Genomic DNA, 12,032 nt, shown 5'->3' on the forward strand with positions numbered 1-12,032 from the left:
ATGGAGGCATTCTGTCTGTCATCTGAAGCTCCGCTCAGGTTCGTTGTGTGATTAGGAATTCAATGACGTCACCACAGCCCCTACAGTTCAATGCCTCTGCTTCTATTTCCTTACACAGATACATACGCACACGCACACACACACTCTCTGACTCATCTCTGCTGCTCTCTGACGCAGGAGCAACGCCTCCACCAAGACGCTCACCTACACGCAGACACCCCCCCCCTCTCTCTACTGGTGAAGGTGCACCTCTCTTGTTCTTTGTTGTCTGTCGACGTCTCTGTCAGCTGATGCTTTGTCTCTGACATGGTGCTCTGTGGATGTCTGAAGCTGCAGTGCCTTCGTCTCCTGCGCCGTGCACACGTTGCCTTGCCTGCAGATCGCATAGTTATGTTGCTCTATAGTGCGGCCTTTTCTCCTTTCGGGTATTTATTTGTGTCTTGTTTTCTCCCCTCACCGTTTTCTTTCCCTCATTTCCAGTTCTTTCCCTCCTTTCAGGTCCGTCTCCCACCCTGCTATCCACCCCCACCCACCCCCCTTTTCCTCTGGTACTGCCTCAGCATACTAAACAGAAGTTCTCTGATTACTTTTCTTCCCGAGAAACGTTGGATACAACTCCAGGGCTCTCAGCTGCTGCCTTAGCCCGTTGCCATGACTACAGCCTAGGCGCTTAGCTTTAGTGAAGAGTTAAAGGAGGTAAAGGAGGGGGTTCCTGTGTCCCTTCATTTAGGAATAGTCAGAGAACATTATTATTTTTTAACGTGTTTATGTTAATGCCAAAATAACTACTTGTTTCAAATTCAATCTCCACAGTGTGCAAGAAACAAAGAATCAAAGAGTCAATTTTCCATGCTTCAGATTTGGAAGGATTGTGAATCTTGTATTTTTGTACCTTTTCATTATTATGGTTTAGATCATGAAAGATGCTGCACTTATTGGGATTATGGAATTTAATTGGATATATAAATGTTATCTAGACTCAACTAAAATGTGTGTTTTCCATCTATCCAAAAAACAGTTCCTGAGTTTTCTGTCATTATCACAGTGTAAAGGAAAGGGCTGGAGAAAAAGATAGACACCATCCATCCATCCGTCCAATTTATTAGTTTTTGGCCTTTGGAAAGGTGACAGATTACTGCACAGCATACGCTGGTAAAACCTCTCAGCTGTCTCTAATAGCCCTGAGTTATCTTAACACTCCTAGTGCAGCTGCTAAATGCCCCTGCAACACACACACACACACAAACACACACACACACACACACACACACACACACACAAATAATGCACTCACATATCATTTACAAAAACTAATATATAATTTATTATATGTAATATTTATATGTATAATGTTCAAAATCCCATAAATCAGCTTGTCATTGTCAGAGTGGTTTAAGGTTAAGATGTTTTCTTTCTATTAATTTCCTTGTTTAGTTTTCATGAGAGGAATATATTCAAATATATAAGTGTTTGCGAAGCAGCTCTCTGCTCTTCCCGTCTCTGGTGAAAAGCAGCGACATAAAAATGAACACCTGCATAATAAAAGCATAGTGAATACATTAAATTGTAAAATGCGTTTCCAGCAAATTGTGCGTTTTAGCCCTCAGTTACACACACAAACAACCCTTATTTTACACAAAGTGCGACCTAACAAAGCATGCCACTTAACCTCTCCTCCTTTACATTCGATTACATCCGGCATTGCTGTTACATGAAGTTCAATATCACTGCTCTGCTCTAGCATGATACGCTTCTCACTCAGCCACGTCAGTCATGCCCATGCAGGGTGGGAGCAGAGGGATCCATGCAGGAGGGAAGAGTGAAGCTAAAAAAGGGCCATAAAAGATATCGACACATACACCTACCCTGTAGTAGTCCGTGCTGTAGACATCTCTTGACATGCCAAAGTCTCCGATCTTTACCAGCAGGTTCTCGCCCACCAGGCAATTCCTGTTGAACAACAGACACAACCGCAGAACACACTTTGTACCGTTTCACAGTCACAGGAAATTCATCTCTACCGTATTGGAACTTTCTCCTTTTTGAATAATATTTGTTGCTTCACATACCTTTTGTGTTGTTTTGCCATAAGAGAATCATTCAGTATTCCCCTCACTCATTGAGGAAATGAATTCATCAGTCAATAATACACAATTGATAGCTGCTGTTTTACAAATGTCCATTCTTGTTTTTAATATTACCTTACGTAATAAATCATGTGCAAATGCCTGAACTTGTCAAGAATAGATCAATCGTATGAATAAGGACAACAAAAGGAAATGATAGCAGGTATTTCATAACGATGGGCCACGTTTTCACGTGGTAAATATTAGTTTCTTCTTAAATGTAGAAGTGTCTAAATTCACGTATCTGTTTAAATGATGTTTAATGTTTATTCAGCCCATGCAAACAAGCAATGAGAAGCAAAAGGTGTCACTGAGTCACAGACTAACCTAGTTGCCAGGTCGCGATGCACAAAGTGCTGTGAGGCCAGGTAAACCATGCCAGATGCTATTTGCTGGGCGATGTGCAGCATCTGAGACTGGGTCAGCTCCACAGGTCGGGTGGTTTGGCCCTCCGCCATCAGAACGGCATCCGGACCGTGAGCCCTGCAAGGAGACAGATGCTAAATAGTCTTGTGAGCCTGTTCATGTTTTTTTGCAGGAGTCATGGCAGGGGTTACTCAACCATGTAAAATACTGTATACCCTTTTGAGACAGAAGTCGAAGATGGACTCAAAATCGAGACGATACTTTGACGGTACAATCTGCTTGGTCTATTAATTCCTTTGTTTTTATATATATATATATATAAAAAAAAATCAAATTTCTCAGATGCCACGTTGATGATGTTTTAATGTAAAGAGGAAAAAAACCGCCTTGCCTGAGGAACTTGTTGAGGTCTCCGTGCTTCATGTACTCAAACACCATGATGAGCGGGTCGCTGTCCACGCAGACCCCGTAGAAAGTGACAATGTGTTCGTGCTGGAGGTTGGTCAGCAGCTCAGCCTCACGGTGGAAGTCCTTCCTGGCATTCTCACTGGCCTCTTTAAGCGTCTGCACAGACAAAGGAGGGACGTTTTGATACACTGACAAATGCACACGTTATGCCGCGCGCACCGATGCCAACTAGTCATTTTCACAGCACATCCAGTCCTGTGCTGATGTCCACAAGGAAAAGAAAGCAAATGTCTTGTAAAAATGAGTCACGGCCACTCGGCACACAGACACCAAGTGAGGACTGATAGAAATGGCCGAGCAGGAACAAACACCTTATTTATGTCAGCCATTACAATGCACAACAATGGTTACATTCATCATATTCCCACAAATCCTTTCCCCTTTCAGTGAATCAGGAAATATGTCAGGGATGTTCTCAAATGCTGAAACATAAAAGCTGGCATTGAGAGAGAGAGAGAGGGAGAAAAACGTGGTATGGGGTCTATACTCATTCTACATCAAAAGAAGAGAAAAATAGAATCATCCTCTTGTTCCACATGAATAATTGATAGTCCTCTTATAGTATAAGACATGGATATATGTTCCATTTCCACCTTGAGTGTGTGTGTGTGTGTGTCTTTGATCTAACATCTCAGAAATAAGCTCCTGTTACACATACAGGTTTAAAGGACAAGGGGAAGTCATTCAGAAATCTCAAGCAGATAGAAATGACCAGCGATTCTCCGCTCAATCGCCGAGGTAGCAGCAAAATGAGACAGAGTGTAACTCCACCCACCCACATATTCCTCCAATCATGTATCATGATCAAGCACAGGCTGTCATGTGATACTACTTGATGGTGCTGGATAAGCACAGTATGGATACAGTATGAAACCCTGCACTCCAACCTCCTTTAGAGAAAGCAACTTCTTGGAAGAAGGTAATTTATCAACCATAATCTAGCAGCATATCTTCTTACCAGGGAATGATTTAATAACTTTTGGATTCATTCCATACTTAATGTTAAATTCAGAGACTTTTCCAGTGAGCCAGAAACATCTAGCTGCAGTATGAACTATCACGTCTCTGAACTCAATGCTGGGTTAATTCCCAGGCCAGAAGCCATAATATTACACTGTTAGTCATCCAGTCTGCAGATTTTCCGGTCCCTGGACGAATAATAAGCAATCAAAAACCTCTCGCCCAGGAATGTACTCACTCACATTTACATGTGCAAAGGGAACCTTACTGAGAGTGCTAGGTGCTCAATAACGTGTAAGCATGCATATAGTATTTACTTTTTGTATCTGCACCTGCCAAAGTGTGCCATTGGTAGATGGGCCCTAAATGTATGATGTACAGTAACAATAAAACATTAAGGCCTATCATTGAGTGCAGGTTATTTTGATGTTGTGTGCATGTTTCTCTAATGACGCATGCACAGCAGAGTGCAGCACAAGTACAGGTACTAATGGGAAGAGCTCAACATGCTTTCTTCCGGCTCAAAGGTAAAGAAATAATTAGTATTGGTACTGACACATTTTTGAGCTGCATTATGTAGATCATTAATATGTGCATCCACTGAAATGTTAGAAAATTTAAATGAAATTCCGGAAAATTCTGCAAACTTTGCAATATCACCATGCCATTGATATTACTTTTAAACAAGCTAGTCAGGTAATTTGGAAAAACATAGTTTTTAAAAAACAGGAAGTCAATGACAATCAATGAAGTTACCCTAATAACTAAATGATTCAAATACATGCATCCACAACTATGGACCTTTATTTTCAGTGTAAATTGAATGTAGATTATAGTATAATGTTTTAAGATTTTACATTCTGCACAGCATCACAGAGGAAATGGTCCCTCAATAAAGAAATGTGCTTCCGTGGGCTTTGCAGGTGCATATTTGACTGAGAGCTCAGAGCTGAGCTGAAGCTAAGCTGGCAGCAAACATCCGCGTTTCAGAGAAAAAACTATTTGGATTTGAGGAAAGGAGAGCAGTAGAAAGAACTGCTGCAGAGGACAAAAGTACCGCAGGTGAGAGTTAGAGGTGAGGAATGGAAGACAGAGGAAGTGAGGACAGATAGAGAGAGAGGGGGGGGGGGGGGGGGGGCTCTCACAGGTCATGTATTGTTAATGAGAAGATCTCCCCCCAATAAGATTGTGTTTCACCGCAGACCAGCGGAGAAAGCATCCTTGATGGAGAGATGCACGAACGGAAACATGTGATGGGAGGATGCTCCCTGGGAAACCATTCAATTTGACCCTGGAAGTCAGCGGTTCGAGTGTAATTCCACCTCCCGCTGAAAGAGAAACTCTTGAGAGGGGCCCTAGTAGAGGCAACGGAGGGGGCAAACATGCATTCGTTCAAAGTATCCTCTAAGAAGCACAAGACTATCTGCTGTAAACTGTAAATATGTATTAATTTAAAGACAATAAAGCCCACAGAGACAATATATTCAGCCAGTGAGGAGCCAATAACTTCAGCAAGAGTTTTCAAAGTATCTTGTTTTAAACAAGCCTCGCTGTAATTTCAAACCACTTGTTTGTCATGCAGACTTGATGATCTTAGTTTGAAGTTTATTTTTAAAGTTACTGAGTGTTTTTTTCCCTTGGCTCAGCCCTCTCTCTCTCTCTCTCTCCTTTCCCTAATAATCTCACATTTTACACTCAATAAGGCAACATGTAACAACAAAGTCTGCAAGATGAGGGCTCTTTCTTCCTGTAAAATATACTGTACTTACTATAGTACATTACTATACTGTAATGTACCTTTTCGAAGGAAACAAAACACTTAGGATCATAGGTACATGTTTTCTGTGTCTTTTTTTTGCAGTAAAGAAAGTTTAAGTAAGACCAACATTACCTTGACTGCCACCAGTATCTTCTCCTGGTCAGGTGAAAGGTTGTAACACTCAGCCAGGAAGACTTTTCCAAAAGCTCCCTCTCCCAGCTCTCTCTTCAGCACAATGTTGTGTCGCTTAATATGCTGGACAACTGGAAGAAGGGGAGAGAGAAAAATTCCCTTTAAAAAGGTGTCTGTCTTGGATTGTGTTTTTTGTTTGCCTGTCGGTGTGATATCATGGCAGCATGACCAGACAACACAATTATAAGGATATAAAGAGAAAGAAATAATTTAGCAGATGTATCTTTTATGGCAAGGGGAGCCGTTATGGGAGATTTTATACAGGTTTCTTTGTTTACTAAAATGTGAATCTTAGAAAATGTGTGTCTCTCTCTCTCTGTGTCATGTCTAGTTTACACATCTGCTCCCTCTTGATAAGTAACTTGCAACTCGTGTTTCAAATTAACGATGGTTATTACACATCATTTTGTTCCCGTACTACAGCCCTGCTAAGCCCCGTCTTTTTGTATGCATGCAAGGAAACCCGTCTTATCCTATAACACATGCACATGGGTTCTTCTTTAACACACACACACACACACATACATAGAGGCAACCAATAGCTGAGATTTATCTCTGATGTGATCAAGAGGTGCATTTGAAGAAAAGCTGTCCACTCAGAATATCACATTAAAACCAGATGCCGCATCGATCTATACTGTGAGCTACAGAGGTCCAGCATAACCCAATATGGTACGGACGGAGAAAGAAGGAGACACAGAGAGGGAGAGAGAATCAGGTTCACTATTCAAAAGAGCGGTGGTGAAGAACAGACACGTGTGTTTGTAGGCCTTGTACAGTATAAATCTGTATCCTACAAATCATGTTTTTACTGTAGTATTTCTACTAAAAAATGTTTTAAAAATGTAACCTAAAAGGCAGAAAATGTTCAACATTTGAGTTGCTGTTTCATGCCACATTTGTTGCTTTGGTTCCCACCTGCCGTTGTTTTGCGGGGGGACATGTGTGAGCGTAACGTTCTCCGTGCACAGTAGTGGGGGTGCACCGCTGTACTGGTGTTATTTAGGAGATTGTATTTAGGACATCTGTATAAACACTGCTCAATAGGCTAAACACGTTTAAAAGATGAAGGTTAGTAGGGTTATCCCTTTGGCTCAGTCAGTGTTTTTATCTATATATGTTTTAATATTTATTACATGCACACAAAAAACAGCAGTATGACACAACTCCCTCTGCAGCAGCAGTGGCACACAATACACTCATACCCACAAGGCAACTTCTACACTATTTAACCAACTAATTACCTCACTGCACCATTTCCTACAAAGCTTGTGTAATAAGCGGTCGTCCATGAAAATGCCTCGCACCAATTCTCCTGCAATTAACATCCTCAAATAGGAAATAAATTGAAGAGTGCAGACCATGTCTTTTCCCGTTGCTTTTCTTCACTTTGGCAGGAAAATGTTGCGTTGTACCCACAGCCTTTCCTGCTGTTTTGTTGTATTTTTAAATGTGTCTTTATTGTTGTCATTGCAACTGATTTTGCATTCATGTATTCAAAATGTTCCTATAATTGCTTTGCATAGTAATCAAGTTATTTTACTTTGGATGGCCTCATATTTCTCATGAATTCTGTCTTGGCCATTTGTTCACTGCTTTCAGCCTTCCAATCATTGAACTGTATCTCTTGTGCTAAACATCACCCCTCTTCTCCTTAATCAGTTTGCTTAATTAATATTTTCTTAACACGGAAATATTATTCCCCATTTACCAAACTTTACACACTCTCTGATGTTTTTTCTAAATTTCCACTAATTTATTATCCTGCTGCTCCATCATTTATCGCTCCATATTCTCATTTCTCTTCCTCTGCTGAGCTTATCACTTTTTAATCAATATCGTCTAAACATTAACATCCAGGAACACCTTCTTCCCCATTCTGTTGCTCCATCGCTCTTTTTCCATCACTTGTTTATGATGGCACCGACAAGATTAACGTCAAGAGGAATAATATTTCCCATCAACCACCTCCTCTCCCATATTTTCCCATGTGTCCTTTTCCTCTGTCCTCAGATCGCTCCACATTTCCCAAAAGAGCCCCTCTCACACCTACCCCCCTTAATCAGCATCTTAAAAACAACCAGATCAATTAATGTCTCGGGACGTAATTATTCCTTGTTTTCCTCATCTACTTCCTCTTCTCCCTCTTTTACCTCAAAAAAAACGTCCCATGACCCTGCAAGCTGACACAAAACAGTTATTTGAACCAAGCAACGGCATACGTCAAAGAGACCACTAAGTTTGACAGATGCTTTCAAAATTCAACCAACAGAGACTTCACATCTTCTCTCCAGCAAGTTCCTCATGTGCTTCATGTCATGACTCATTCATTTCCTCTGCTCAGCCAACAACGCTCCCAACAACGTGCCGTCCTCTCAGGTGTGGCTAATTGTGACCTTTTCACAAGCTGAGAGTGCACGTGTGTGTGTGTGTGTGTGTGTGTGTCCGTGTGCGCACATGTCGACTTGTGAATAACATTTTCCAGAACAATGTTAATCCTCATTCCCTAGATACAACAAATTAAAACCCCAGACAATTTGCTGGAAAACAAAACAGGGGGAAAAATTGACGAAGCCCAGAGGAAAGTGTAACGTCACAAGAAGAAGAAACAGAAGAGTCTCCTCCACATCAGGGCTGTGGCTGCTACTGAAGCAACCGTTTCCTCTTGGGGGTTTCGCTTAAGGATTTTCTTCAGTTCGGGGAAATGTTTTTGATTTCTTTCATGGCAACAGGTGTGACATGCAGCTCGAGCCAGTTAGCTCAGCTTAGCTTAACACAAAGACGGTAAACTCCTTAAACTCTCATCAAGACACCACAGAAGCCTATTTCCAGAATGTAGAGCGAGGTCGGAAGAGTTGCACAATATCCTCAAAAGATCCATTTGATAAAACTTGAATATTTTACTTTTACTTAATAAATCCATGCTACATCCATCCTTGCTTTACATATTGACATTCTTTGTAGGTATAATGACTATGAGGGATCACGCAAACACACACAGTGTTTCCAACTGAAGGAAGTGTCCGTTGGAGTGTTTCAAAAAGCCTTCACCACACCACAGCCGCTCATCTGAGGTCATTATTGCTGATGAGGTGGTAACGTCAGTGGTGAGCCGCACAACTGAAGCTTTGCAACACAGCTAACGGCCATCCCATAATTACACCAGGAGCCATCATCTCTGCTGAGTAAGTGTGGCTTTGTTGTTGCCAGGGAGCGGCCTGTGCCATCGTCTGCGTTTAAGCCGGTATTTGACTTTGCGGGCCAGAAGGCTGGTTAAGACTGACGTTTCAGAGGAGTTCAGCTCGTGGCGTGCGACGGAGGGAACCTTCGCCGAAGCACCTCCATCAAATGCGGGGGAAAAAAAGGAAGAGTGCCAAATGATCGGTCAGATACTTTGAGTGTTTATGCTGCTTGTCTGCGAGGAAAAGAAGGGTACAGAGTAATCGCTGTAATGGCTGCAGGATATTAAAAACACACACACACATAGAGATACGCAGCAGTATGTTATTGATGCTCATTGATCCTCAGTGCCCTCGTACCTGTCTCTCTGCCGTAAATCCCAGTCTATCTTTTAGTAATAACGCACAACCAAAGAGGTCAACCTCTAATTATAATTTATGTCCTTCAACTGTGCCCTCAATAATAAGAGCACGCGCACACAAACACACACACACGGTTTCACAATTTATTGCATCGCAAGGCCAAAGCTCGGAGAAGCTATTATTACTTGCCAATAGTCCTAATGTCATGCTGATGGACTGGGTCAATATCGGTGTGTGCTCTCTGTCTATTCGACGGCTGTCTCCTTCGGATCTCCTCGTGTTTCTTTTATCTCCCATTTCCTTTATATTCTCCTCCTGTATTCTCCTTTTCCACTTCCGCCGCGCCCTGTAACGGAACCTTGTACCTTTGGCTGCCTTCAGCTGTGGTGAAGCGTGCGCACAAGTCTCACGTGGACGTGTGTGTGTGTGGACTAATGCTTAACCAATGCCGGGGCGCACACACACAAAAGGAAGCCTTTCTGTCACCCACTTCTCCCTCAGAAATGACAGCTTATCATCGGGAAGCTCCAAGGTCATTGCCGTGACAGCGGGGGGGAGAGACGTTGCCATGGTTATGCCCCACGCATAACACAGGAACAGCCGCCTTGACTGCTTTGCAGCACATTGCTCGTAGTTGGCATTTGTACAACAGTCCATTTTGGGCCACATGAAAGATACTGGAGGTCTCTACTCACACGTGTCGGTTTTGAGCAGGCTGTTTGTGCTCCTGAAGTACTGGGGGTTTTCTATCACTGGGATCTTCGTCATGCCGATGATGACCGCGTCAGGGCCCATCTCTGAGGACGAAGGAGTGTTGCTTCCGTTAGACACGTGATGAAGAGGAGAGGCCGAGTCGTCATCGTTACTGATCACTGAAGAGGACCCTGAGAGAGCGGAGAAAGAAGGGAGTTCGGTTATCTTGACAATGAAGTCCTGCATGTGAGATGGAACATTTCAGTCCTGTTAATGGTATTAAAACACAAGAAGATGAATTAAGTTGTTAAGCCGTTATTGGCAGAGCTTGAAGAGATAATGTAATAAAGCGGGGAGGCTAAGCTGTTATTATTGATCACAGTAGACATCTAAGAGGAGGGAGAGACATCAGTTATATTCAAAACCTTAGAGAGAGTGCATTTTAATCACTGATCACTAGGTAAATATTGTGTGTCTTTTGAAATGCTAAAAAAAAAAAACTCATTTAAATGCTCTAAATGTGATCATGAGGTTCATGATCATGAAGTACAGTCAAGTACAGTTTGTGTTAGCACTGCACATGCACGGGCTAAGCACGTAGCACTGGCCAACACTCATCTGAGTATGCAACTGCACTGCAAGAAGTCAGAGGACCAACAACAGCAAAGGACAAAGGTTCGAGGAGGAGGAGGCGGAGTTAGCATCTCCCCTACTGCCGATTTCTTTCCTTTGTGTAGGAAATGACCGTCTATGCCTGTAGCAGTCCTACTAGAGGAGTAACCCCGAAGAATAGCAAGAGGTCCTTGGACAACAGTGGTTGTTTTCAGGTTTGCTGGGCTGGGCGTTTTAGGTCAAGCTCTGCAGAATTTAAGGATGAAGTCAAGGAAAGAGGCCAACGAAAGAGTATTTCTACAAAGCTGGGTAAGGTGATACATGACTTTAAGAATTCATGTATTTCCTTAAAAAGACGAAGGCCTGTAGTCTCTATGTGGAAATGCACTTATTGTACGTCGCTTTGGATAAAAGCGTCAGCTAAATGACATGTAATGTAATGTAATGTAATCTAGCAAACTGGAGGAGAAAAGAACTCCTGAGAATAAGCTGTTCAATATTCACTCTCTTTTTCAGCCAGAACACAGTGAATGTTAGTGCATGAAGAGGACTTGTTGTAAATGATACAACCAACCTTGTGTTTGTAACAGATAATAAAATGCTGTGGTACCGCACAACGTAACTTAATGATAACCGGCACCACTTGTAAATCATCTTTAGCACTCGGGTACATGGAGGGGTTAGCAAATTGCTGCTTTTCAGGCCATAGTCCTATGAGGACTGTAATAAAAGCTTGTGAGTGACGGTCTCTTTCATGCCTCTCACTAATTTATGCATTCTTCACTGATTTAAGGGTGAGAACGAGAGAGAACGAGTGTGTGTGTGTGTGTGTGTGTTTGTTTGGGGCTCTCTTAGAGAGCACAATTGTATGCTTCCATCTAGGTTTTTATCAGCTCTTCAACGTGTCAGTAGAAATAAATAAGTAAAGAACAGTTAGATCATGGGTCTTATTATTTTACATTATTGAATAGAATTGCACTTGGAGTGAACGTACAGTCCTTCTCCGGACCACCTCAAGACACAATGAATTAGTGAAAAGCAAATATTGTATCGTGAGTTGGGATTAATTTCCCATGAGCTCAAAGTACAGGTCATGTGTTCCCTCTCATGTGGTCCGTCCTGCTCAATTGTAAGAGTGGTTGACATCTTTAATTCCCCGTGTCCCTGGCCACGTATCAGGCTCTTACCCTGCTGACGGGCCTTGATTGAGAGGGAGAAACAGAGCTTGTTTGTGTGCGAGGGTGTGTGTGTGTGTGTGTGTGTGTGTGTGTGTGTAGGTGAGAGTTTACGTGTGTTGGTGACTCGTGAGAATTG

General features: G+C 42.3%; 1 protein-coding gene across 1 annotated transcript in view; it reads right to left on the reverse strand.

Annotated features, from left to right (window-relative positions):
* ntrk2a (neurotrophic tyrosine kinase, receptor, type 2a) overlaps nucleotides 1-12,032 on the reverse strand; it is a 58,855-nt gene that overhangs the window by 8,010 nt on the left and 38,813 nt on the right. Inside the window, exons 12-16 of the mRNA XM_062562152.1 lie at nucleotides 10,109-10,297; nucleotides 5,812-5,942; nucleotides 2,884-3,056; nucleotides 2,454-2,609; nucleotides 1,866-1,950 (exon numbers count right to left, since the gene is read on the reverse strand). Coding sequence (XP_062418136.1) covers nucleotides 1,866-1,950; nucleotides 2,454-2,609; nucleotides 2,884-3,056; nucleotides 5,812-5,942; nucleotides 10,109-10,297 — 734 coding nt within the window. The remainder of the gene's footprint in view (nucleotides 1-1,865; nucleotides 1,951-2,453; nucleotides 2,610-2,883; nucleotides 3,057-5,811; nucleotides 5,943-10,108; nucleotides 10,298-12,032) is intronic.

The sequence above is a fragment of the Pungitius pungitius genome, chromosome 5, assembly GCF_949316345.1.
Source record: "Pungitius pungitius chromosome 5, fPunPun2.1, whole genome shotgun sequence".
Taxonomy (NCBI): domain Eukaryota; kingdom Metazoa; phylum Chordata; class Actinopteri; order Perciformes; family Gasterosteidae; genus Pungitius; species Pungitius pungitius.